At 40.2% G+C, this 27,395-nt stretch overlaps 1 protein-coding gene across 1 annotated transcript in view; it reads left to right on the top strand.

The window, feature by feature from the left end:
* Nucleotides 1-21,209, top strand: part of DCT (dopachrome tautomerase) — a 33,767-nt gene extending 12,558 nt beyond the window's left edge. Inside the window, exons 4-8 of the mRNA XM_070751864.1 lie at nt 1,284-1,450; nt 6,360-6,539; nt 8,875-9,010; nt 16,207-16,408; nt 19,032-21,209. Coding sequence (XP_070607965.1) covers nt 1,284-1,450; nt 6,360-6,539; nt 8,875-9,010; nt 16,207-16,408; nt 19,032-19,213 — 867 coding nt within the window. The 3' untranslated portion in view covers nt 19,214-21,209. The remainder of the gene's footprint in view (nt 1-1,283; nt 1,451-6,359; nt 6,540-8,874; nt 9,011-16,206; nt 16,409-19,031) is intronic.
* The last annotated feature ends 6,186 nt before the right edge of the window (nt 21,210-27,395 follow it).

The raw sequence follows: 27,395 nt of genomic DNA on the forward strand, positions 1-27,395 counted from the left end.
CTTAAGGAACTGTTGCTGCCCTATGTTGTAGAGCAGCAACCGTTCTGATTTCAAATTCCAGCACGGAGGTCGGTCCTCCGCGCTAAATTTGAAATTCCCGGGCCAACGAGTAGAAACTTCTGCGCTATAGCGCACTGCGCAGCTTACAGGGAACTATGCTTGCAGGTAGAAGAACAATGTATTCAGCACTAAGAAGAATCTATCTAATTTTGTTGTCACACTCATCTTCCAAATACTAATACTCTAAGCTATAGTGAAATGTATCTGTGCTGCTTATTTTGTTGTTTGTTGCACTATTGATTGGATGATGGAGTTCGTTAATGAGAGCAGACCAGAAAAAGAAAGCAGGGAATATAAACTTATTTTAAAGCACTTTGGTTATTCGGGTTAACCATTCTATTGCTGTTGGGTAGCTAATCAGAATAATGCATGAATCCTGCATTTTTTTAAATAAAACGGTATGTGTCAGTTGGCAAATGAAATTTATTTATTTTATTATTTATTTTATTATTTTATTTTATTTTATTTATTTTATTTTATTTTTGTTTATTTATTTATTTATTTATTTATTTATTCGAGTATGTATTGGTGGTATACAAAGATATAACAATGTTCATATACATGATAGTAGTAAGAAAGAAAAATTAGGACAGGGAACGGAAGGCACGTTGGTGCACCTATGAACGCCCCTTACTGACCTCTTAGGAATCGGGAGAGGTCAACAGTGGATAGTCTAAGGGAAAAACTTTGGGTGTTAGGTGATGATACTACAGAATCAGGTAGTGAGTTCCATGCATCGGTTACTAAAGTCGTATTTCCTACATTTGAATTTAGAGCAGTTTATTATAAGTTTACTATAAGTGGTCATGTGTTGTTGTGGTTGAAGCTGAAGTAGTTGTTGACAAGAAGGACGTTGTAAAGTATCTCTGGATATTTTCTAGACTGTTTATGTCCAAAATGTGGTGTGGGTTCCAGACAGATGAGCTGTATTTGAGGATTGGTCTAGTGAAAGTTTTGTATGCTCTGGTGAGTAGTGTGAGATTACCGGAGCAGAAACGATGTAGGATTAAGTTAACAACTCTTGAAGCCTTTTTGGCAATGTTGTTGCAGTGGGCGTGGATCTTATTAAATGGAATATATAATTTTCACGAACAAAGTTAAGAGATATTGCAAAGTGAAGAGAAGTTGAAAAACTGTTAATGATGTAAGTATCATTGCCAAAGACAATATAAATATGTGATTGATCTCTTTTCTCCATCTCTTCTCCCCATCCATGTTTTTAGCGATTGATTGGCAACGAGTCCTTTGCATTGCCGTTCTGGAATTTTGCTACAGGCAAAAATGAATGCGATGTGTGCACGGATCAGCTTTTTGGAGCATCAAGACCAGATGAGCCAAATCTAATAAGTCGTAGTTCAAGATTCTCAGAATGGGAGATAGTTTGCAATAGGTAACAAACATTTGGAGACCAGTGAAACATTGATGTTCAGCCTTTGCATACTAATTTTCCCTTGCCACTGTGGTTAATCTACAGTATCTTTCAACTATTTTTAATTAATACAAAGATCGAATTCAAATAATGTAAATATGCTTTTCAAGAAACCTTCAATATTTTAAAACATTGAATGATTTCTATGATAATTTTCCATTTTACTAAACAATCCTAAGCTTTACAGTACAGTGTTCCCTCGATTTTCACGGGGGATGCATTCCAAAACCACCTGCGAAAGTCGAATTTCCGTGAAGTAGAGATGCGGAAGTAAATACACTATTTTTGGCTATGAACAGTATCACAAGCCTTCCCTTAACACTTTAAACCCCTAAACTGCAATTTCTCATTCCCTTAGCAACCATTTAGATTATTACTCATCATGTTTATTTATTAAAGTTTATTAAAAAAATATTTATTAAAGGCGTATAGGGAAAAAAACAGCAAAGCATTTTTTAATTAATATTTTTGAAAAGCCGTGGTATAGCCGTTTCGCGAAGTTCGAACCCGCAAAAACCGAGGGACCACTGTACTTCTGTGAAGGTAGCCTTGGTGAAGTAGCACAAGAGGAAAGGAGGCAAAATCTAAGGCAACTTCCAATTCTGTGACTGAGAAAAGGTGATTTTGTAACCAAAGCCTATCTGACACATCCTCGGTTCAGGCACAACTTTAGCTGCTGCCACCACTGAGGGATATTTTTCTTGAACCAAAGTTTGATCCAAAATATCACTACATGCCAGGATGACTGTGGATCCCAAATAACCTTCATGTGGTTTCTTAGAAAGTAAGAAACGTGGCAAGAGGTTAGTAAATTGATCTCAGGTAAATTGGGATGGGTTGAAAGGAAGAAAGATCACCCTTACCTTAGGTTATTATTATTATTATTATTATTATTATTATTATTATTATTATTATTATTATTATTATTATTAATTGGATTTGTATGCCGCTCCTCTCCGGAGACTCGGGGCGGCTAACAGCAACAATAAGACAGCGTACAATAATAATCCAATACTAAAAATGATTAAAAACCCATTAATATAAAAACCAAACATACCATGCATAAAATTGTAAAGGCCTAGGGGGAAAGAGTATCTCAATTCCCCCATGCCTGGCGGCAGAGGTGGGTTTTAAGTAGCTTACAAAAGGCAAGGAGGGTGGGGGCAATTCTAATTTCTGGGGGGAGTTGGTTCCAGAGGGCCGGGGCCGCCACAGAGAAGGCTCTTCCCCTGGGGCCCGCCAAGCGGCATTGTTTAGTTGACGGGACCCGGAGAAGACCCACTCTGTGGGACCTAACTGGTCGCTGGGATTCGTGCAGCAGAAGGCGGTCCCTGAGATAATCTAGTCCGGGCTTTATAGGTCATAACCATGTCTCTCTCATGACAGCCATTTTGTGAATGGGAAAAAAAGAACACCCTACAATATATTTGCCAAATGTTATATACTGTATTTTTCGGAGTAGAAGACACCTCCCCAAAGATGGCGAACACTTGGGTGTGTCTTATGCACCAAATGTAGTCCCATCCAACCACCCCCAATCTTTGGCTTCTGCCCCCCAGCAATTTACCTCCTTGCAGCAAACAGTACTAGAACTGAAAAAGTGAGGCACATTTTTATTTTCTGCTGAACTGGATGCAAGGGGATAAGTCAATAAATGTCTGTAGAGCATTCAAATTATTAGACTTGTTTTTTAAAGACTGCTTTATTATTGTTTTAGACAACTTAATGAAATGAAGAAGCTTTTTAAAACAAATGCTTGATCTGAAGAGGCCCAGTGCTATTGTATCCTCTTTTAACTAGCAGAGAATGTATACTTTCAGAAAGCTACATCAATTTTAAAGATCTTTAAAAGTATAATCTGAAATGTAACAGTGCCCTGTTTATTTATTTTATTTTATTTATTTATTGGATTTGTATGCCGCCCCTCTCCGTGAACTCGGGGCGGCTAACAACAGTGGTAAAAACAACATGTGACAATCCAATACTAAAAACAGCTAAAAATCCTTGTTATAAAACCAATCATACATACAAACATACCATGCATAAATTGTAGAAGCCTAGGGTGAAAGAATATCTCAGTTCCCCCATGCCTGACGGCAGAGGTGGGTTTTAAGGAGCTTACAAAAGGCGAGGAGAGTGGGGGGAGTTGGTTCCAGAGGGCCGGGGCTGCCACAGAGAAGGCTCTTCCCCTGGGTCCCGCCAAATGGCATTGTTTAGTTGACAGGACCTGGAGAAGGCCCACTCTGTGGGACCTAACTGGTCGCTGGGATTCGTGCAGCAGAAGGCGGTCCCGGAGATAATCTGGTCCAGTGCCATGAAGGGCTTTATAGGTCATAACCAACACTTTGAATTGTGACCGGAAACTAATCGGCGACCAATGCAGACTGCGGAGTGTTGGTGTAACATGGGCATACTTAGGAAAGCCCATGATTGCTCTCGCAGCTGCATTCTGCATGATCTGAAGTTTCCGAACACTTTTCAAAGGTAGCCCCATGTAGAGAGCATTACAGTAGTCGAGCCTCGAGATGATGACGGCATGAGTGACTGTGAGCAGTGAGTCCCAATCCAGATAGGGCCGCACCAGGCGAACCTGTTTAGTATTAAGATAAGGCAGCTGACTTAGTCGTGTCTGGAGTAGATCTATTTAAATAATTGGGAGGAGTTAGTGTGATTACATTTAAGAAAACTTTCTGGCATTAATATACTGCCATAATGTACATTTCTCCAACTCTTTGCTATTTCTATGGGTCAGGCACACTTGCACAGAAATGCACAGCAGACAGTGTCTATCATCTTTACTGTTTGCTGGGAGAAAATTGGTGGGAGGCAGAGGAAAAATTTTCCCCTTGTTTTCCTCTCCCAAAACGTATAGTCCGGTGTGACTTATGCTCCGAAAAATATGGGAAAGCCTCCCAAAAGCTTAAAACCATTAAACCATGTTATGCGAATAAACTCCATGGTCACGTCTTGTCTAATTCTTCTCTCTTCCTCCAATGCACAATTATTTTCACTAAATTATGAGAAGGAAAGCCATTTCTTCCCCATGGGTTGCTTTTGCTCAGGGCCTCCAAGCTACTGATGCCAAAACTTTAACAGGATTAAAGTTAATATCCTTAAGGCCCGAATACCTTGTGTTCAGTTAAGGCCAATTATCTGATTTTTCCCCACTCCCTGCAGCACTTTTAAGAAGTAATATTGCATTTTGTTTTATCTCAGAATCGGTAAAAGTAACATTTTAAAGAAGTGGCCCAAGGACCCCCATGGGGCTCCCCCAAGTCCTCCTTAGGGGTTCGCAAAATCAGATTTATTTGTCAAATATTTAAGGTATTTTCAAAACTGTAAAACAATGTCACTCTTATTATTTTTATTTGTTAAAAATAACCCAAGTATTTTCATAAAAATATTTTAATATCTAATCAGTTTAATATTGTTTATTTTTATGTGATGCAATAAGTAAACATAGTACAAATATGCAATTTTGATGTTTTAATAGGGTAAATATTAATAAATGTAACACAAACAAAATTTGTTTTGGAATTCTACATAATTTTTAAAAGTGAGAAGGGGTCTTATAAACAAATAGTTTCAGAAATCCTGTTCTACACAATAGTATCTTAGAGTTTTGCATAGGGTGAGTGTTCTTATCACATAAACAATCTTAGTTGTAAACCTGACTTTGGATGTGTTTTGTATTTTGGCTTTCATCACCCTCAACTTGCACACTAGAGCTGTTATCTCTGCTTATTGAGGATGAGGTTGATTATAATTAATTACACAGAAAGTGCCAAATTGATGTACAGTGATTAGAAACATAGAAACATAGAAGACTGACGGCAGAAAAAGACCTCATGGTCCATCTAGTCTGCCCTTATACTATTTCCTGTATTTTATCTTACAATGGATATATGTTTATCCCAGGCATGTTTAAATTCAGTTACTGTGGATTTACCAACCACGTCTGCTGGAAGTTTGTTCCAAGGATCTACTACTCTTTCAGTGAAATAATATTTTCTCACGTTGCTTTTGATCTTTCCTCCAACTAACTTCAGATTGTGTCCCCTTGTTCTTGTGTTCACTTTCCTATTAAAAACACTTCCCTCCTGAACCTTATTTAACCCTTAAACATATTTAAATGTTTCAATCATGTCCCCCCTTTTCCTTCTGTCCTCCAGACTATACAGATTGAGTTCATTAAATATTTCCTGATACGTTTTATGCTTAAGACCTTCCACCATTCTTGTAGCCCGTCTTTGGACCCGTTCAATTTTGTCAATATCTTTTTGTAGGTGAGGCCTCCAGAACTGAACACAGTATTCCAAATGTGGTCTCACCAGCGCTCTATATAAGGGGATCACAATCTCCCTCTTCCTGCTTGTTATACCTCTAGCTATGCAACCAAGCATCCTACTTGCTTTTCCTACTGCCCGACCACACTGCTCACCCATTTTGAGACTGTCAGAAATCACTGCCCCTAAATCCTTCTCTTCTGACGTTTTTGCTAACACAGAACTGCCAATGCAATACTCAGATTGAGGATTCCTTTTCCCCAAGTGCATTATTTTACATTTGGAAACATTAAACTGCAGTTTCCATTGCTTTGACCATTTATCTAGTAAAGCTAAATCATTTACCATATTACAGACCCCTCCAGGAATATCAACCCTATTGCACACTTTAGAGTTATTACTAAATATCGTACAAAATAGATTACCAAAATTCTGCTAACTTAAAACAAATATCATTTGTGCTATTAATTGTTCAGGTAACTAATTAAAAGTTTAATTCTTTTCTACTGTACTGAAACAAAATTGGGAAAACATTACTAACGAATAGATCTAACTATTGCTATCTGTCTTATTTTGAACCTAAGTCTGAATGATTATAACCGCCTGGTCACGCTGTGTAATGGAAGCAATGAAGGGCCTCTACAGAGGCTCCCTTTTAGCAATGCCGGTGATAAGCTGCCAACTCTAGAGGACGTTCAGAAGTGTCTCTCTCTTCAGGACTTCGATAATCCTCCTTTCTTTCGGAATTCTAGATTCAGTTTCAGGTGAGTCCTTTCAATTTCAGAAGGGATTTTGCTGCTTGAGAATGACTTTTATTTCTGGCTGGAGATGCTTAGAAGTTACATAGAATAGAATTCTTTATTGGCCAAGCATGATTGGACACATTAAGAATTTGTCTTTGTTGCAAAAACATTCAGTCAGAGGTGGGATTCAGCTGGTTTGGATCAATTCAGGATTGAGGAGGGAGGAGCCAAGATGGAGGACAGGCATCACTGACTCTGAGGAGCTCCTCCAAAAGTAAACAGGTTCTCTTTTTTAACTCATTTATATTTTAAATTTTAAACTTAATTTTAATTTATTTTAAACTTTTAACTCCATTTTTACATTTTAACATTTTAACAAAATATTTTATACTTTTAATTCATTTTTTAAAACAACTTTTAAAAATCCATACCGGGTGGAATGTGTCCACAGCAGTTCCTCTTGGCTTTATTATAATTTATTATAAATTATACAAAAAAAAAAAGAGAGGCCGATAAGCAAGACAGAGAAAAGAAGAGCTGGACACCGGAGGTTTTCACAATTAACCAACATGGGAAAAAGCAAGAAGAGGCAACGCACATACTCTGCATCACAAACTTCACCAAAGCCCTTGAAACAACAGAAGGTCGGCAGCTATCTGAGAATCAGGCAGCCACTCCCTGTGAGTAACCTAATACCTTTCAACTCTTCAAGAGAACAGGAGGCATTGGAGTGGGATGAACAAGCAGAGATCGAAAGCCAACATCTCATAGATCTCGCTTCTTCTGCAGAGGATGAGGACCCCTCCTTCACCTCTGAACAGATTCCTGTCCTCTGCCCAGCTGCAGAGCTTTCGAAAGAGGGGGGGTGAGAAGCCAAACTTGACAAATTTGAATAATGAGAGTATAATTGACTTCTTATCAAGACAAAGCCTGCTAACAGCACAAACCGTACTCTCTATTTTTGAGCTGCTGAGCACGGTTAAAGCAAAGGTTGATTCGTTAAAAGAGGCCCTCGGGAAGTTTATTGAAAATCAACTTGATGAGCTGAGACTGCAGACCACGGAGGTGGCTAAGGATCAATTCAGGCAAACCATCTGCTAATTAAATATCTGGTTTGCTGAACCAGACATTGTAAGGACTGTCTGGCCCTGTCCATCTTGCCCCACCCCACTCTTTCCAGGAGTCTTGATGTGGCCCATTTTGGATGCCGGGTAAGTGCTGGGCCCATGTGGAGGCTCTGTGAAAAATGGGCCTCCTGGAAGTTTGGAAATGGGCCTGTTTCTGGGCTCAAGAGGGCCTCCAGAGCCAGGGGGAGACTGTTTTCATCCTCCTGGAGGCTTGAGAAAATCCTCTGGAGCCTGCGGAAGATGAAAAACGGGCCTCCTGGAAGCTTTGGAAGTCCGGAAAGCGGCCTGTTTCCGGCCTCTGGAGGGTCTCTGGAGTCCAGAGGAGGCCATTATCACCCTTCTGGTGGCCAAAAGTGGGCTCCTGGAAATTTTGGAAGTCTGGAAAGAGGCCTGTTACCGGCCTCCGGAGGGTCTCTGGAGTCCAGAGGAGACCGTTTTCATCCTCCTAGAGGCTCAAGAAAAACCTCTGAAGCCTAGGGAGGGTGAAACCATCACCTCCACCATGGTTCAGGAGACCGATTAGGCCACGCCCACCATAGCCACACCTGCCCAGCAACTGGGCAGAGATCGGGTTGCTAAAGTTTTTGAATTCCACCCTTGCTTTCAGTGTACATACAAGCAACAAGTGATAAGTTATGATCACAATCATAAACCACCATAATCATAAATCACAAGCTACAACAGTGATAGGAAATAGTAACAGAAAAGATGAGAAAGCTAATAGTGAGACATTTCTATTAGGTGGTTTGACATCTCAGGGTATAGATACTATTGTGGGAATTAATTGTTTAGCAGAGTGATGGTATGGGACGAAAACTCTTCTTGTATTTAGTTGTTTTGGCATGCAACATCCTGTAGCGTTGTCTTGAGGAAAGAAGTTGAAATAGTTTATGTCCAGGACGTGAGGGGTCTCTAGATATTTTATCATCCCTCTCTCTGGCTCATGCAGTATACAAGTCCTTAGTGGAAGGCAGGCCAGTTGTAACTGTTTTATGCAGTCTTAACTATCTGTTAAAATCTGTGTCTGTCTTGTTCGGTTACAGTGCCAAACCAGACAGTTATAGAGGTGCAGATGACAGACTCAATAATATCTTTGTAGAATTGTATCAGTAGTTCCTTGGGCAGTCTGAGCTTTTTGAGTTGGCGCAGGAAGAACATTTTTGTTGTGCTTTTTTGGGTGACATTTTTGATGTAAGTGTCCATGCCTCTTTATTTTGCCTTTGTCACAGGAATGCACTGGAAGGTTTTGCTGAGCCAGATGGAAACCTTGAGCCGTCAATCATCAGTCTCCATAACTGGATTCACTCTGTTTTGAATGGAACGGGTGCTTTCCCCCATTCTGCGGCAAATGATCCTATTTTTGTGGTATATCCTTCTGCTTTTTGATTTCCATAAACTTTTATAATTAAATATGACCAGCAGGAAATGGACTTTATTTATTTTTTTATTTTTTTATTTATTAGATTTGTATGCCACCCCTCTACGTAGACTCGGGGCGGCTCACAGCATACAATGAAACAATTCATAACAAATCTAATAAATTTAAAAAACTTTTAAAAACCCCATTATTAAAACAGACATACACACAAACATACCATACATAAATTGTATAGGCCCAGGTGTGTGTGTGTGTGCCTCAATTCCCCCATGCCTGATGGCAGAGGTGGGTTTTGAGGAGTTTACGAAAGGCAAGGAGGGTGGGGGCAGTTCTAATCTCCGGAGGGAGCTGGTTCCAGATTTATGCATAAAGTGGAAATAATATTTTCTATTGATTAGTATATCTAATCCAGTGATGTTGAACCTATGGCACATGTAGCCGTTGCCCTAGCTCAGCTCCAACATGCATGTGTGTGCTAGCCAGCTGATTTTTGGCTTGCACAGAGGCTCTGGGAGGGCATTTTAGGCTTCCAAAGAGCCTCTAGGGCAGACCTGGGCAAGGGGCAGCCCGCGGGCCGCATCCGGCCTGCCCGCTGTCTGTGACCGGCCTGTCATAACAGGCCCTCCCTCCTTCACCTCACTCCCCCCCCCCCACACTTTTTGAGGCAGGAAATGGCTCGGTCCAACAGGTAACTGCTTCCTCCCTTCAAGTAGCCTGTCTTTTCTGGGGATTTTAAAAACATTTTTAAAATTTTATTTTATTTTATTGAATTATGGGTGTGGGCACTCGCACATGCATGATAGTGCACACACATGCTTTTACGGCGGACGTGGTTGGTCGGTCCACAGGGACTGAATTTGGACTTGCCTGGGATGAACATCTGTCCATCCTGGGATAGGGTGCAGGAAGTGGTGTGGGGGCAGACTGGATGGACCAGGAGGTCTTTTTCTGCTGTTGATCTTCTATGTTTCTAACGAATTAATGATGAATGAATGAAAGAAAGAATAAATAAATCCCTGCTTGTTTCTCTGCGTTCGGCTATTGTTATTGCTGCAGTTTTAGTAAATTCTAGCACTTGCAATGACAGCCGTAGAAATGGCTCACCCAGAGCGGAAAAATGTTCATTCTAACAACCACTTTTGCAGTTGATAGGATACCAGGAGAAGCAGGTTTGGAGCTTGGTTGCCACAACAGACCCTCATATTCCATAGGCGAGGGACGCTGGTGGGGCCCAGGGGAAGAGCCTTCTCTGTGGGGGCCCCGGCCCTCTGGAATCAGCTCCTCCACCCTCCTCGCCTTCCGAAAAAGTTTAAAGACCTATTTATGGTGCCAGGCCTGGGGCCATTAGATCCTAGCCCCCTGACCAACGAGTGCCTTAGGGTATTTATGGAGTGAATGGTGATGAATGTCTTTTAAAATTATATTGGAGTTTTTAAAGTTCTTTTTGTCATATTAATTGGATTTCTGAGATGTAGATTATTATGTACTTTCGATATGTTGTGAGCCGACCTGAGTCCTCAGAGAGGGGCGGCATACAAATCCAATTTAAAAAATTTAAAAAATTTAAAATTAAAAAAATATGGCTTTTTTTCCTGAGGAAATTTTTTCCTGAGGAAAAAAAGGTTAGCCACCAATGATCTAATCTCTATCGCAGAGGTGGGTTCCTCCTGGTTTGCACTGGTTCTATAGAACGGTAGTAAACCAGTGGTGATGTGATGGAGCCAGTTCTGTCAGTGCTGGTCCTTGGACGCCGCCATCTTTTATGGGTCATTTTTTGGGAGAGAATATTTTGCTATATATAAGTTTTCAGCACTGAGCATGCGTCACCATCTTGTTTTCAGCTTTCTTTTGCTATTTTTTGCTTGTTTTTACTTCTGCGCATGTGCAGAAGCCAAGTTTTCAGCACTGCGCCTGAAGGAGGAAGCAAACCGGTGGTGAGGTTAGTTAGAATCCGCCTCTGCTCTATTGACTACTATGCTTTTAGTTTGGAATAGCACTAAGCAGGAAGCTGCAAATGTGGTAAACATGTTAAGATGCCAGCTGCAATAGTGTGACAGACTATTAGTCTTTCTCAAAATGAGTATTTCATGAGCAACACAAATAAAAACAGCTGCTATCTTGACATTATTTTACTGAACACTGTGAACTCATTTGAACATACAGCGATGGGACACAGAATAAAATTTACATGTTATATGAACATTTAATTTATTTATTTTATTTATTTTATTAATCGGATTTGTATGCCGCCCCTCTCCGCAGACTCTGGGCAGCTAACAACAATAAAAAGACAATGTAAACAAATCTAATATTAAAAATAATCTAAAAAACCCCAATTTAAAGAACCAATCATACATACAAACATACCATGTATAAATTCTATAAGCCTAGGGGGAAGGGAAAGTTTCAATTCCCCCATGCCTGACGACAGAGATGGGCTTTGAGGAGCTTACAAAAAGCAAGGAGGGTGGGGGCAACTCTGATATCCGGGGGGAGTTGGTTCCAGAGGGTCGGGGCCACCACAGAGAAGGCTCTTCCCCTGGGTCCCACCAGACGACATTGTTTAGTCTACGGGACCTGGAGAAGGCCAACTCTGTGGGACCTAACTGGTCGCTGGGATTCGTGCGGCAGAAGGCGGTCCCGGAGATATTCTGGTCCAATGCCATGAAGGGCTATTTATAGGTCATAACCAACACTTTGAATATACATGTTTTGGGGTTTATTTAAATTTATTGGGAAGCAAATCAGGCATTTAATTTATCTTGCAAACCACTTAAAATATTCAGTTAATGTTCATTTTGTTTCATTACATTATTCTTGTACCTGTTGTTGAAATATTATTATATTTCATATATTTTCTTCTGAAGTCTGAAGCACTCAGAAGTTTACAATCAAATCAGGTTATCAGTTACCCCAAATTAGTTAGTCAGTTACAATTAGTTCTCAATGGTAGAGAAAAGTTATATGAAAGAAATATTAAAAGATCCAGTGTTATCACCCCCATCACTTATCACATGTATGTTTGCTACAGTTCTAGTGGATTAAAAGTGAGTTTCAAACATTTGAGAAACCCTTAATCCCCACATTTGATAGATTAGGAGCCAAGAATGAATTATATTGGGGGGAACGGACGATATTTGAAATGATTTTCCAAATCCTGCTCCAGAGATTTAATCAGTGTTATGAATATTCCAGTGTCTTGCAAAAGACAGAATGCTTTATAATGAGATAGTAAACTCTGGTTCATTGTTATTTTAAAATGTGATATTTATTATAGTGTTCTGAAGCCAAGACTATCCATTGCTTGTTACATTATTAAAAACATCTGAAAAGAAAATAGTATTCTGCAAAGATAGCATTGGCTCAACAAGATTAAAAATGTGTTTTTCGGTACTTCACAACAGCCCTTTGTGCTGTGGAGACTAAAGATGTAGGAGGACAGCTGTGTCAGTCTGTGGAGGGGGGAAAAAATCAGAGGGGGGCCAATAGATTTTTCCCCCCAATCAGCAAATAATATTAAAAAAACATGAAGCTGCCGCATATGGAAAATTAAACTTTTTAATAAAATCAAAAAGACGCTGAGTCCTTTTGATTTAATGTGAGCTCCCTCTGCTGGTTACATTAAAGTTTGATCCCTGCAACTATTAGTACAGTACAAGTAACCAAAAGAGGAAAGACTTGAACATTCACTCTTAGTAAATTTCAATAAGAGTGCCAAGATTCTTTTTCAGCAGGTTTGAAATAATGGTTTGGTGTCTGAAGCGTAGCATCCTCTGAGGTTGTAATAATCTTAACCATCATGAAGAAAAAGACAATAATATTTGCCTCAAATGGAGAGTCTTTCAAAGATTTGTTCTGAGGTAATCTCTCTTTATAGAGAGGTGATGAAGGACATGAGGAAAAAACAAAAACATTTGTAATCATTTAGACCTTTTTCTTGAATTTTGAATTCCAAACATTTGGGATTTTTCCAGCGGTGGATTGCTCTTAGCTGCTACTACCGATGCGCTGCGCGCACAGCATGGGGATTCTCACGTATGTGCGTACCTCCCCAGTGTGATTTTGCTTCCACACATGTACAGTAAGCAAAAATGCGCTAAAATTTCATGAGAGGATCCATGCGTGAGAGAGATTTTGGTGATTTTTTGCTTTCGCACATGCGCGGAAGCATAAATTTACCAAAATCTCACATGTACGCACATCTTGTCACAAGATTTTGCTTCTGTGCATGCACAGAAAACAGAAAAGTCTAAAAATTAAAGAAAAAAAATATAGCGGCACCTGAAGGACTGGCACCGGAGTGGCCACATTCAAATTGCACAATCTGACAGTCACCTACCACATTGGTAGAAACCCGCCACTGGATTTTACATTGATACTATAGGATAGGGGTGTCAAACCCAAGGCCTACAGGCTGGATCCAACCCACAATATGGTTACATCTGGCCTGTTGGGAAAATGTAAGAGCAAGTCACATTGCTTCATCCTGGTCTACGCAACGTGAAGAGGAAATATTGTGCCAGTGTAGCTTTGACCCAGTGTGAAGAGGAAACATGGCGGCAGTTTGGGGAGTGGCATCAAGCTGGTCATGTGCACCCAGTCAGCCACACCCATCTAATCAGCCACACCTGCCCAGTCAGCCATATCCAGTCAGCCACGGCCACCCAGTTGGTCACATCCACCCAGTGATGATCGGCTGCCAACATTTTTACTGCCACACCATGGGCGTGACTTATTTTGTGGGTGTGGCTTAAAGGCCATGTGACCAGGTAGGGGTGATTTGCTAGCTACGTGAGCAGGTGGGAATGGCTTGATAATCATATGACTGTGGGTGGCTTAAAGGTCATGTGACTAGGTGGGAGTGGCTTACTGACCAAGATAAATTTTAAAATTGGTGCTTGGACTCTTTTTCAGTTAAGTCACATTATTTGAATAGCCACAAAAATGACAAATGATAGATAGCATTATTTGTTGAGGAGCACAGTAACATTTTAAGATTTTGTACTGAACCCACAAGGTTCAACATGATAACAAATTTGGCAAGTAGCTCAATTTTCTTTAATTGCTATAAAATTCAGTTCTAGATAATGATTAAAATGATTAAAGCATTTATGGGTAAAAGCATACTATTTAATTATTTCCTATTTTAAAAGTATAAATATAGATAATAAATAAATAAAACTAATTAAGGATTATACTAAGGTACTGGAAAAGGAAGGACAATTAAATAAATATTAAGTATGAAATAAATAGTGCATAAACACCCCTGCTATTAGGAAGACTGTGTTTTTATCTGACTGACTTTTGTCTGACTGGTGAGGCTGTGTTAAATTTGTCAAAAACTTATGGATACGTTTTACACACACAGCTTTATTCTCTTGCCAAAAAGTTCCTGAAGTCTGTTAGCTTGTACAAAATTGTTCTTAGAACAGAGCCTACAGCAGGGGGTGAATAATGCTGGCTGAGATGCTGTTTCTGAGCTCTCCCTCAACCCTGATGTTTTACTTCTGTAGTAAATTTCCAGACACCAGGAGAGCAATTTCCCCATCAATTTGTAGCAGGAACCTAAAGGAAATGGATGGCTGAAGCTTCTGATGGCCTTAATGCATTTTAAATGTTGACAGATACTTTCACGTTGCTCCTGTTGTCTCTATGTCAGAGAAGAAGAACTCCATGAAAATCTTATTTTTACTTTCTGTAGTTATATTCCCCCTACAATGAATCTGTGGTCCCCGACTGTAACAATATTTACTTTGAGGTTAAACCTGAAGCATAGACCAGTCTGTAGATACCAATATTGGGTTCCTACCTGGACGGTGGGGGACGGTGTTTCGGTAGCAAAAATGGAGCTGTACGTGCAGCTCCGGGCGACCAGCGAGTGCGCATGATAACAAATTAGGCAAGTAGCTCAATTTTCTTTAATTGCTATAAAATTCAGTTCTAGATCATGATTAAAATGATTAAAGCATTTATGGGTAAAAACATACTATTTAATTATTTCCTATTTTAAAAGTATAAATACAATTAATAAATAAATAAAACTGATTAAGGTACTGGAGAAGATACTAAGGTACTGGAGAAGGCAGGACAGTTCAATAAATATTAAGTATTAAATAGTGCAGATATTAAATAGTGAGATATTGCTTCTGCGCATGGGCAGGAAGCAAAACCTCATGAGCAATAATGGGCAGCAAAAATTTTTACTGCCACACTGTTGGTGTGGCTCATTTTGTGGGTGGGGCTTAATGGTCATGTGACTGGGTAGGGGTGGCTTGATGGCATTGTGACCAGGTGGGAGTGGCTTGAATGATCATCATCGTTCAAGTGAACTGTTAAGTCCTCGACTTACAACCTTACCAGTGTTGCTCGCTGGGGTGAAAATTTGCTTTGCGTTTCCCGTGCTCTCCTTCCTGGGTCGCTCCTCTACCTCAGGCTGGGTAGCTAGGCAAACGGGTGCTGCCGGAAACATAAATGCTGCCAGCTCCGCTTCCACCCATGCCTTCTGCTTGCACCTCAGGCGGGAGGTGGCTGAGTTAGGCTGGTGGGGAGCCAGGCAGGAGAGAGGGAAGCTCGTCCGAGGCCAGGAAGGAAGAAAGAGGAAAAAAGCAAGGAGCGCAGATATAGCAGCAGCAGTAGGGAAAGAAAGGGGAGCTGAGCCGAGATCAGTAATCCAGGAAGTGACAGCTGCCAATCAGCTGGAGCTGCGCACACATCTTCATTTCTGCTGGTGGAACTGCGTTCCACCCTGTCCTGCCTGCTGCCAACCCCTGCTCGTGAGAGGACATACGCGCACATGAAAATGTAGCGATTTTCCCCTTGTGAGATTTTGCTCCCTGTGCATGCGCAGAAGCAAAATTTCACTTGGGCGCGTTTGCGCATCTGCCAAAGACACAGTGCGGTCAGCAAAGCACACGGGTAGTTGCAGGATGGCGACCCTTCACTGGTAGATACCTAGAAGAATCTATGAGTTAGTTGAACCTTTTGTGGGACAGAAATGGATAATTCTACTACTTTTCTTTTGCAACATCTTTCATTGTTCAAGACGGAGTGGCTCTTGATTATGACGGACAAGGACGCATGGTGAATATGGGTAGCCAGAAAGTAGTTATGGGTAGTTGTTTGTTTTCATTATATTTGTCTAGCCATATCAATAATTTAAGATGAACCTCAATTGGAATTACAGGTCCTTCATTCCTTCACTGATGCTATATTTGATGAGTGGATGAAACGATTCAAGCCATTGGACAATGCCTGGCCCCAGGAACTGGCACCCATTGGCCACAACCAGATGTTTAACATGGTGCCCTTCTTCCCCCCTGTCACGAATAAGGAAATGTTTCTAACTGCTGAGCAACTGGGCTACAGTTATGACATTGATCTACCAGGTAATATTAATCGATCCTCCCCCCCCCCCAAATTTCAGAACTCTTTCTTTCTCAATTGCGCAAGAATCAGGCACCATGTTACTGTAGTTGATGCAAGATTGTTGTGGTTGATGCCATGGAATTAGTCTGCAGGTTTATTTATTTATTTGACTTCTATGCTGCCCAATCCCGAAGGACTCAGGTGTCTTACAAAATAATATAACACAATACAAAAGATACAGCAATAAAAAGAAGCCATATATAATATCTAAAAACTAAACCCCATAATAAAAACCTTTTATATAAAAAAACAGTCTTTCCTTTATCTCATATATCATATATATTTTCTTCCTTTCATATATCTTCTCCTCTATTTTTACATATTATCTTTATATATATTACTTCATGTCTATTCTCTTCCATATGTATTGTGTATTGGACAAATGAATAAATAAATAAAAATAAATAAAACACCTTTCATATATCTTCTCCTCTATTTTTATATCTTTTCTTCTATCCTTTTCTTTATATATATTACTACTTGTCTATTCTCTTCAATGTGTATTGGACAAAATAAACAAATAAAAATAAATAAAGTAGCTTGCACTACTGCATTCTAACCACTGCACCACCAAGCTTCTGTCAGGGCTGCCTCTGTCCATCTCCTAGGAAGGAAAAATCCTTGGCTCCATAGATTCAGAAAAAAAGTAGTTTTTACTAGGAATGAACTGAAAGCAACAAGTTTCAGTTCAGATCTCCAGGCAAGATCTGAGGCACAGCCTGTGTGAATCAGCAAATTGAAAAAAAAAACTATAGAGCCCAACTGCCTTGTAGCTAGGCAGTCAGAGGGCTGCTGCATATCAAAGCTAGAAGAAAAATACCTTGGAGAGATAAGCAAAGACCAGACTGTATTTGCAAAGCTGCAACGAAAGATTCTTCACTGACCCTTCCCCACTTGTCCATGGTAGTAAGCAGCAGGCTAGTTGACACCAGGTCAATTTGAAGAAGCTTTAAATCCAAAGAATTGGAACCCTTGTAACCCTGGTTTTTATACTCTCCATATTAAATCCATCATGGCTCTGCTTCTCCAAATTTCAGCACATCTAGGTTACGTCTCCACTTCAATGTATCTCTTTTGTTGGTTTTTATATTGCAAACATATAATCCTATTTTTAAGTGCTAATGTTTTCCATGTGTTTTTTTAAAAAAAATATATTAGAGTCGCCCAGAAAGCAATGCACCACATTTTTTTCAACCTACAGTTGTTCTGTCGGTCTCTCTGGTAGAATCCTCCCAAAAATTCACAGGTACAAATTTCAGACACACACACGTTTGAAAATTCAAAACAATGTTCTTTATAATGAAAATTCACTTAAACCAAGCCCTCTTTTGGTATAGCAAAGAGCACTCGTCTCCAAACAAACTGGTAATTTGTACAAATCCCTTATCAGTTCTGTGATACTTAGCTTGCAGCTGTAAGGCAATTCACAGTCCTTCTTCTTTCACAAAGTGAAACATACTTTGCCCTGGTTTAGTTTCAAAGCGGGGGAAAATCAGCACACAAAAGGTCAAAGTCAGTAAAGCAGTCACGAAACACAACGATCAGATAATCCTCCACAATGACCAAACCCACAAGCTGCTATTTATAGCAGCCTCACTAATTTCCCCAGCCCCACCCAACCACAGGTGGCCTCATTTTCTTTGATAATAATCTCTCAGTTGTTGCTGCCTATGCTTCGCTCTCCGCATGCGTGGCTGTATCATTAACTCTTGTTCTGAATTTATTTATTTATTTATTTATTTATTATTTAGATTTGTATGCCGCCCCTCTCCGAAGACTCGGGGCGGCATACAAATCCAAGGAGGAGCTAGCTAATTGATCTCCTTCTGAGCTGTCTGCCACACTCTCCTCCTCCCTGTCACTCATGTCTTCTTGGTCAGAGGAGCCTTCATCAGCAGATTCCACCGGGGCAAAACAGGCCTGCAGCATGTGGATGTCTCCCCCACATCCACAGTCCTTGGGGCAGGAGCTGGGCCAGAGCTAACCACAACACCAGTAATGGTACAAATGCAAAACTTTAGATATACATTATTTGAATTGTCAGGAGTGCATGTATAAATTGTGCATTTCTTCAGACAGATAGCGTAGCTACAGCAGTGTTTCAAAATGGCGTCTGTGAGTGGTGTACATTACAAGCAGAGGGTTGTCATTGAATTTCTCACTGCAGAGAAAAAAACTGTTGGGAACATTCACAAACGTTTGTGTACAGTTTATGGAGAATTTGCAGTTGACAGAAGTAATAGTTGGTCACGAAAGACATTTTGAGGATGACAAAGAGGTGATTCACACAGTGCAGAAATGGCTTCGTGACCAGAACAAAGAGTGGTACCGACAGGGCATACACACCCTTGTGTCTCACTGGAGGAAGGCCATAGAACAGGACGGAGATTATGTGGAAAAATAGGGAATGTAGAAGAAACATCATTCTTTCTTGTGTGTAAGTTTCATTGTGTTCAATAAATAATTGTTGAAGAAAAAAAATGTGGTGCATTACTTTATGAGCGACCCTTTGTATATCTTTGAAGTGTGGTGTTTTTTACTTACAATGTTGTTGTATCTCATAATGTTTCTCTACTTTTTCAGAATCTGATGAAGAATCCCAGACTTGGGCTCTGATGATAGGATCCGCTATTGTGGGAGCTCTCATAGTTTTAGTTGTGCTGGTCCTTCTGTTTATTTTCTTGCAAGACAAGAGACACCGAAAAGGCTTTGAACCACTAGTGAATGCACAGTACAATGTAAAACATTATATGGATGCGCCATAGCAGTGAAGTGCTGCTTTGCGGTATCTCTTTCCATTCCCCATTAGATCTTCAATTGAATTATTTATAGCAATTCCTCAACCTTGGTGGCTTTAACCTGCATGGAATCTTTTGGAAAGGTATCTACTTGTCATTACAGTGGTACCTCTACTTATGAACTTAATTTGTTCCATGACCAGGTTCTTAAGTAGAAAAGTTTGTAAGAAGAAGCAATTTTTCCCATAGGAATCAATGTAAAAGCAAATAATGTGTGCGATTGTGGAATAACAAGAAGAAACCCATCAAAGAGAGATCCAACATAGAACTAAGGAGACATTTCTGGACAATGAGAACTATCAATGAACAATGAACTGTGCACACTTTTGCATCTCATTTGGAAACCAAGGACCCAGAGTATGGAGGAAGAATGGAGAGGTGCACATTGCAAGATGCTTGAGGTCCATTGCAAAGTTTCTACAGTCTGTGTTGATTTGGGGAGCCATGTCATCTGCTGGTGTTGGTCCACTGTGCTTCATTAAATCCAGGGTCAACGCAGCTGCCTCCCGGGAAATTTTGGAGCACTTGATGCTTCCATCCGCATATGAGCTTTATGGGGGTGGTGACTTACATTTTCCAGAAGGACTTGGCACCCGCCCATACTGCCAAACGTGTCAAAATCTTCTGCAATGACTGTGGGATTACTCTCCTTGATTGGCCAACAAACTTGCCTGACCTGAACCGCACAGAGAATCTATTCTGCCGGGCTCTCTGATAGGAGCCTCCTGAAAATTCAAGGGTACAAACACATGTTTGAAAATTCAAAACAATGTTCTTTATCACACAAGTCAAAATAAACTAAGCACTCTTTTTGTATTGCAAAGAGCACTCTTCCCAAAACAACCGGGTAGTCTGTACAATTTCCCTTAAGCAGTCATTAAGTACTTAGCCAGCAGCTGTGAAGAAACTTCACACCACTTCTTCCAACAACACACGTTGCTCTGCTTTGGTTTCAAAGGCGTGAAAAAGCAACAAAGTCCAGCACATAAGATTCCTGATGAACTGTGAACAGATATTCTTCCACAATGGCCAAACCCACATGCTGCTATTTATAGCAGCAGCCCTAATTACTGGAGCCCCACCCAAACACAGGTGGCCTCCCTTATTTCCTGTAATATGTTCTTACTTGGTCTCTTCTATGCATAATTCTGCGCTTGCATGGATCCAAAATGTCATCATCTGAAGCTATAGAAGATAAGGAAGATTGACTGCTTTGGCTGTGTGCCAAGCCCTCCTCTGCCGAGTCACTCCCACTTTCTTCTTCGTCCGAGGAAACTAAACTCTGAACTGATTCTGTCGGCAATAACACAGGCCTGTGACATGTTGAATTTTCCCCTGCATCCACCTCCTCATTCCCTGGAGCAGGAGCTGGGCCAGAGCCAACCACAACAGAATCTATGGGGCATTTCCAAGAGAAAGATGAAAGACATGAGATCGAACAATGCAGAAGAGCTGAAGACAGCTATTGAAGCATCCTGCTCTTCATAAAACCTCAGTAGTGCCATAGACTGATAGCGTACATGCCACACCACAATCAAGCAGTAATTGCTGCAAAAGGGGCCCAGACGAAGTACTGATATGCATGCTTACACTTTTCCTAAGTCCGATATTCTTCTGTTATTATTATTCTTGTTTTATTGATCACGTGTAATATTCTAATTTTCTGAGATGGGGGATTTGGAGTTTTCATGAGCTATACCTCATAATCATCACAATTATGACAAATCACGGCTTGAACTATCTTGCCTTGCATGTTACGAGTATCTCTCATATATTAAGTTTCACCTTTTAAGTTGCATTACTGAAATAAATGAACGTTTGCACGATGTTCTAATTTTTTGAATTTCACCTCTAACTATCTGAAAGCTCCAAGAGAGGCTGGATTTAACTTCCAGTTCAATGTTAACAGCATGAAGAATTGTAGGTAAAGGAAAATAAAAGGCTAACTAAAGAAACTGCAAAAGCATATTTTTTTTTTTGCTATTTGTTTTCAGTGACAGGTGGATTGGGAATTCCGAGTTGTTTTCCCCCCATAAAAATCAGAGCCAGAAACTGTGATTTGTTCTTGCCTTCTGATCTGTCAAAAGCTAGGAATCCCATTTTGCACAAATCTGGAAACTTTGGAAATGGACCTTCCAAAAGTATTACAGTATTTATATGTTGAACATGAGAAGAAAATTAATTAATTAGACTATTTAAATATTAACATACCAATTTAATTGGAAGCAATCATATTAATACTAATGAATGAATTTTGATTTGAATTTAAATTGCCTAAATTCTACTTCAGTGACTTCATTTTTGTCTCATCATTCTCTCATCTAAGGCAGTCTCTTTTAGGAAAATGATGGCAGGCATTTCTTTCAAAAGCCAAATGCAGCCCTTGTGTTGCCTTGAAAGACTTTGGTCCTATTTGTGGATAGAAAAAGCCAAGTCACTGTGAATCCCCAGAGACCACTTAAGTGATGCTGGATGGAATTCTATATCAAGGTTTTCAAAAATAACTTTTTGATTTTTTTCCCAAAAATTCTAGATCAGGTTTTCTAGATCAGCAATTTCTAAATGTGTGAACTTCAACTCCCAGAATTCCTCAACCAGCATATCTCTAAAAATTGCTGAGATTTTTAAGTAAAAGTTGGTAAACTAGAAAAATGAAGGATAGACAGCATCACCACCACCATATGGATTTGCAACTGTACACACTGTACTGAACAAATTGTCCAAATTGTTCTACATGGAGGAAAGAAAGCAGAACAAGGTTCTGTCTTAGGCCCAGTATTCTTTGGCATTTATTTATTTATTTCATTTATTTTATTTATTTATTTAATTTATTCATTTTATTTTATTTTATTTTATTTTATTTTAGTTTAGTTTAGTTTAGTTTAGTTTAGTTTAGTTTAGTTCATTCATTCATTCATTCATTCATTCATTCATTCATTCATTTATTTATTTATGTATTTATTTATTTATTTATTTATTTATTTATTTATTTAATTTGTATGCCGCCCCTCTCCGGAGACTCGGGGCGGCTAACAGCAATAATAAAACAGCATATAATAATAATCCAATACTAAAAACAGTTAAAAACCCATTATTATAAAAACCAAACATACATACAGACATACCATGCATAAAATTGTAAAGGCCTAAGGGGAAAGAGTATCTCAATTCCCCCATGCCTGACGGCAGAGGTGGGTTTTAAGGAGCTTACGAATGGCAAGGAGGGTGGGGGCAATTCTAATCTCTGGGGGGAGTTGGTTCCAGAGGGCCGGGGCCGCCACAGAGAAGGCTCTTCCCCTGGGTCCCACCAAGTGACATTGTTTAGTTGATGGGACCCAGAGAAGACCCACTCTGTGGGACCTAACTGGTTGCTGGGATTCGTGCAGCAAAAGGCGGTCCCTGAGATAATCTGGTCGGGCGCCATGAAGGGCTTTATAGGTCATAACCAACACTTTGAATTGTGATCGGAAACTGATCGTATCTTCATAGATGACTTAGATGAGCGAATAGAAAGGGAACTTATCAAATTTGTAGATGATGCTAAACTGATAGGAATAGCCAACTCCCCAGAAGACATGTTCAGGATCCAAGAAGATCTTGACAGACTTGAAAACTTGAAAAATGGGACCTATCCAACAACATGAAATTTAATGTGGAGAAAAGCAACGTTTTATGCCTAGGCAGGAAAAACCAAATGAACAAGAACAGATTAGGCATAACCTGGCTCAAAAAGAGTAACAGTGAGAGGGACCTTGGAGTCCTAGTGGACATGATAACAGTATTCTAGTATTTAAGAAGCTGCCATGAAGAGGAGACGGTCAATTTATTTTCCAAAGCATGCGGCCCTCTTGAGCTTTGTTTTCACTGACAGAGGATTGCAGGAGGCCATGTCAGCCAAAAAGGGAGCTGGGGAGCCTGTTTTTGCTGGCAGGCGCCCCGGCAGGAGTGATGTTGAGCTAATCATAGCCATGGCCATGCTTCCAGCCCCCTCCCCAAGATCAAACACAACTCTGATGTGGCCCTCAATGAAATTAAGTTTGACACCCCTGTCTATACAGATTCCCACCTTGAAATATAATATTAGACTGTAAATTAAGTTCCTCCTTTCCTTCTTCTCTCACACCATTCCTTCCAACTTTTAAAAATGTGCATCCTACCTTTGAGCTTTCTAAAATTCCCAATTTTGCTTATTTTGACCGTTGAGGAAATCTTCCTGAGAACGATCTGAAATAATGCCAAAGATGATTTGGGGATGTCTCATTAATATGATACCAGGCATAAGTTCTCAGCAGGGGTGGATTGCTTCTACCACCACTAACGATGCGCTGTGTGTGCAGCTTCAGGTGTCTTGCAAGTGCACAAATGTGTCCCAGCATGCAAGGGGATACACATGTGCATTAGATTTCAGTAAATATTTTGATTTTGCCAGAAAATCTCACGTGTGTATATCCCCTCGCAAGATTTTGCTCCCTGTGCATGAACAAAAGCAAAAAACCTCTGTAAATCTGCATACACAGTTCAACTTTTGCTACCCCATTTGCAGGGGTGGGCAGCAGGCAGGACAGGGTGGAATGCAATTCCACCAGTGGAAATGAAGATGGGTGCGCAGCTCCAGCTGATTGGTGGCTGTCACTTTGTGGATTACTGGTCTTTGCTTGGCTCTCCTTTTTTCCCCTGCTGCTGCTGCTGTGTCTGTGCTCCTTGCTTTTTTCCTCTTTCCTCCTTCCTGGCTTTGGACGAGCTTCCCTCTCTCCTGCCCGGCTCCCCTCCAGCCTCACGTGGCCACCTCTCGCCTGAGGTGCAAGTAGAAGGCATGGGTGGCAGCATTTATGCTTCTGACAGCACCCATTTGCCTAGCTACCCAGCCTGAGATGGGGAGGACGACTCAGGAAGGAGAGTGCAGGAAATGTGAAACAAATTGTTACCCCAGCGAGCGACACTGGTAAGGTTGTCAGTCGACGACTTAACAGTTCACTTGAACAAAGATGATCGTTCAAGCCACTCCCACCTGATCACATGGCCTGCAAGCCACTCCAACCCGGTCACATGACCATTAAACCCCACCCACAAAATAAGCCCCACCCACAGTGTGGCAGTAAAAATTTTGGATGCCCATTACTGCCCGTGTGGCATCCTTTATCATTCCGGTAAGAACCCACTACTGGTTCTCAGAAGAAGCAATTTTATATATTGTATTAAACTTTAAAAGGGTGGTGTTTCTGTATTTTTGTTTCGTATAAAAATGGCAACACACTGTATCCTCCAACAGTTCTGCTTTAATTTAATATATTCCATGATTTGTAACACTTGGTTTCACCTCCTTACACTCCATCAAAATATGCTGTGCAGGCTGATTAACAAATTAGATTATACATTCTAAAAGTGCTTGTTGTTAATTTAATTGGAAACCTAATTGTGACTTCATTAACACCTTCTAATTCCCTGCCCCATTAATGCTTAAGGTTATTCCAGATATCAAGTAACTAAAAAAAACCCACCCCCAAAACAACACCTCCCCCCAAAAAACCCCAAACCAAAACAGAACATGCATTTGAAAGTAAATTCCATCTGGAACTACAGAACTTGCATCTGTTTTAGAGACTAGCTGTTCTCTTCTTCTGACCTGGCCCTCTGGAACAGATATGCAAATAGTTCCCATCCTGATAATTCCAAAAAGTGATATTCTCCCAGAAAAGCAGGTGAGAATGGTAGTGGGGATGCTTGTAAGACTTTTGTGTAGCTTTGCATGGATCCCACCCACCCCCGGACACATAGCATTTGTTTCTTTGTTGCATAGTTCTGATTTTTACATTTATTCCTATGGGAAAAATGGCTTCTTAAGAATGTTTCAACTTAGGAACCTGGTCATGGAACGAATTAAGTTCTTAAGTAGAGGTACCATTGTACTTCATTTTTCATACATGGCTTCATCTTCTTTGACTTTCTTTTTGTGAAATAAATGATGCTGTACCATACTATGTCATGTGTGGTTCATCTGAGATTAAATGTATCTACTTTTAAGAACTGTTAAGTACCAGAGGATTTTTAATACCATATGTCCTGATATCTAAAAACCATGGAACTCAAAGATGGTGTACTTTCTTTTTCACATGACAGTATATAGTCAGTGGCACATTCCACCTTCCTAGCTTCTTGGGAAGAACTTGATGTACATGAAGACTAACACCAGCTAAGAACTGGCAGCTGTGACTTTGCATTGTTGGGCATAAAAATAAAGTAACAATTGGCCAGAGTGGTAGAATTTTCAGCCATTAACCAGAAACCTTATGTAGGGCTAAATAAAAGTTATCTGTTGAATCCAGAGACGTCTTCGTAATTGCTAAATGATGGTCTTAATGGAGCCTGTAGCTTTTGAATGGGATGAAGGCTGAAAACATCTAGTTGATACTAATGTGAGAAGCTATTGGAGTTTTTGGAATTAGACCAGAATTATTATTTATGAGCCAGAGTAATGCAATGGTTAGAGTACAGTAATGTAGGATACTTCTGCTGACAGCCAGCTGCCTGCAATTTGACAGTCTTCCAAGTTGGGTAAAATGAGGACCCAGATTGTTGGGAAAAAAATGCTGACTTTGTAAACTGCTTAGAGAGGGCTGTAAAGCACTGTAAAGTTGTATACAGTGGTACCTCTACGTAGGAACGCCTCTACTTATGAACTTTTCTAGATAAGAACCGGGTGTTTAATATTTTTTTGCCTCTTCTCAAGAACCATTTTCCACTTACAAAGCCGAGCCTCCGAAACTGTAACCAGAAAAGGCAAGGAAAAGCTTCCGTGGGGCCTCTCTAGGAATCTCCTTGGAGGAAACAGGGCCGGAAAAGGCAGGGAGAAGCCTCCATGGGGCCTCTCTAGGAATCTCCTGGGAGGAAACAGGGCCGGAAAAGGCAGGGAGAAGCCTCCGTGGGGCCTCTCTAGGAATCTCCTGGGAGGAAACAGAGCCTCCACCCTCCCTGTGGTTTCCCCAATCACACACATTATTTGCTTTTGCATTGATTCCTATGCAAAAAATTGCTTCTTCTTACAAACTTTTCTACTTAAGAACCTGGTCACGGAACGAATTAAGTTCGTAAGTAGAGGTACCACTGTATAAGTCTAAGTACTACTGCTATTATTTGCTGAAAAGATAAGAGCATACCTTATGCCCTAGAAAACTGACTTCTGAATTCTAAAACCATCTTGATTTTAAAAAAAGAATATAAGAATCGTTTGTTTAGGCCATAGGGGGTGGTTGTTACATTTTTCTCATGGAAGAAAGAGCTTAAATGTTCATTTTCAGAACATTTGTGGCTGTTACCTTCTTTAAAATGATAAGGGAATATGAGGTTTTAGTTTAATACCTGCAGCTATCTTATCACATCCATGCTACCTGTGCAAGACTTCAAATCTGCTACACTGACTACGGCAAGCTTTCTTAGGGCAGATTCACCAGAAACCAATGTAGGTGTTATTAGTGTTGTATTGACCATCAACCAGGATATTTGTTGTTTGCATTTTAACCCAGCCAGCAATATCTCAGTTTTTCTGAAGTACAATTATAAGCCAGGTAAAGAAAAGCACATCAAATGATATAGAATACTTGTGTTTAAGAAGCACCAGTTTTTTACATTTTTATTTCCTAATTCTGAAATTTAACACACTTGGTAGATTGAATAGCTCTTTCACATTCCAAGGCAATGTGACATATGAGAAAAAAGACAATGTAACCTCTAAGGGGGTATTTGAAAGCCTTGTGCACCTCTTACACAAAGCAATCGTGAAAGCTACTGTGAAGAAGTAAACAGAGAAATATGATGGGACAAAATTCATTCCTGATTTTAACTCACATGGTAATTCACACAGTCAAGACGATTAAATGGAGACAAGCTATTTGAGTTTGGTGTTATTTAATAACACCCGTCATCAGCATCAGCTCAGGTTTTGGAGATGGAATCATGATTACTGCAGAGCCCTCTGCATTTTTACCAGAGCTATTTCTGGGCTGATCTTGCTCAGAATTAAATATTTCTTTTGAGAAGTTCAGGTTGTGTTTGCTACCCTCAAGTTAAAACAGCCATGGGAAACCAAGCGTGAAGCAATGAAATCATGTTTTTGTTCAAATTTGTGCCAAATCTTTGTTAATGGAGAGACACA

Source organism: Erythrolamprus reginae, chromosome 4 (genome assembly GCF_031021105.1).
Source record: "Erythrolamprus reginae isolate rEryReg1 chromosome 4, rEryReg1.hap1, whole genome shotgun sequence".
Taxonomy (NCBI): domain Eukaryota; kingdom Metazoa; phylum Chordata; class Lepidosauria; order Squamata; family Dipsadidae; genus Erythrolamprus; species Erythrolamprus reginae.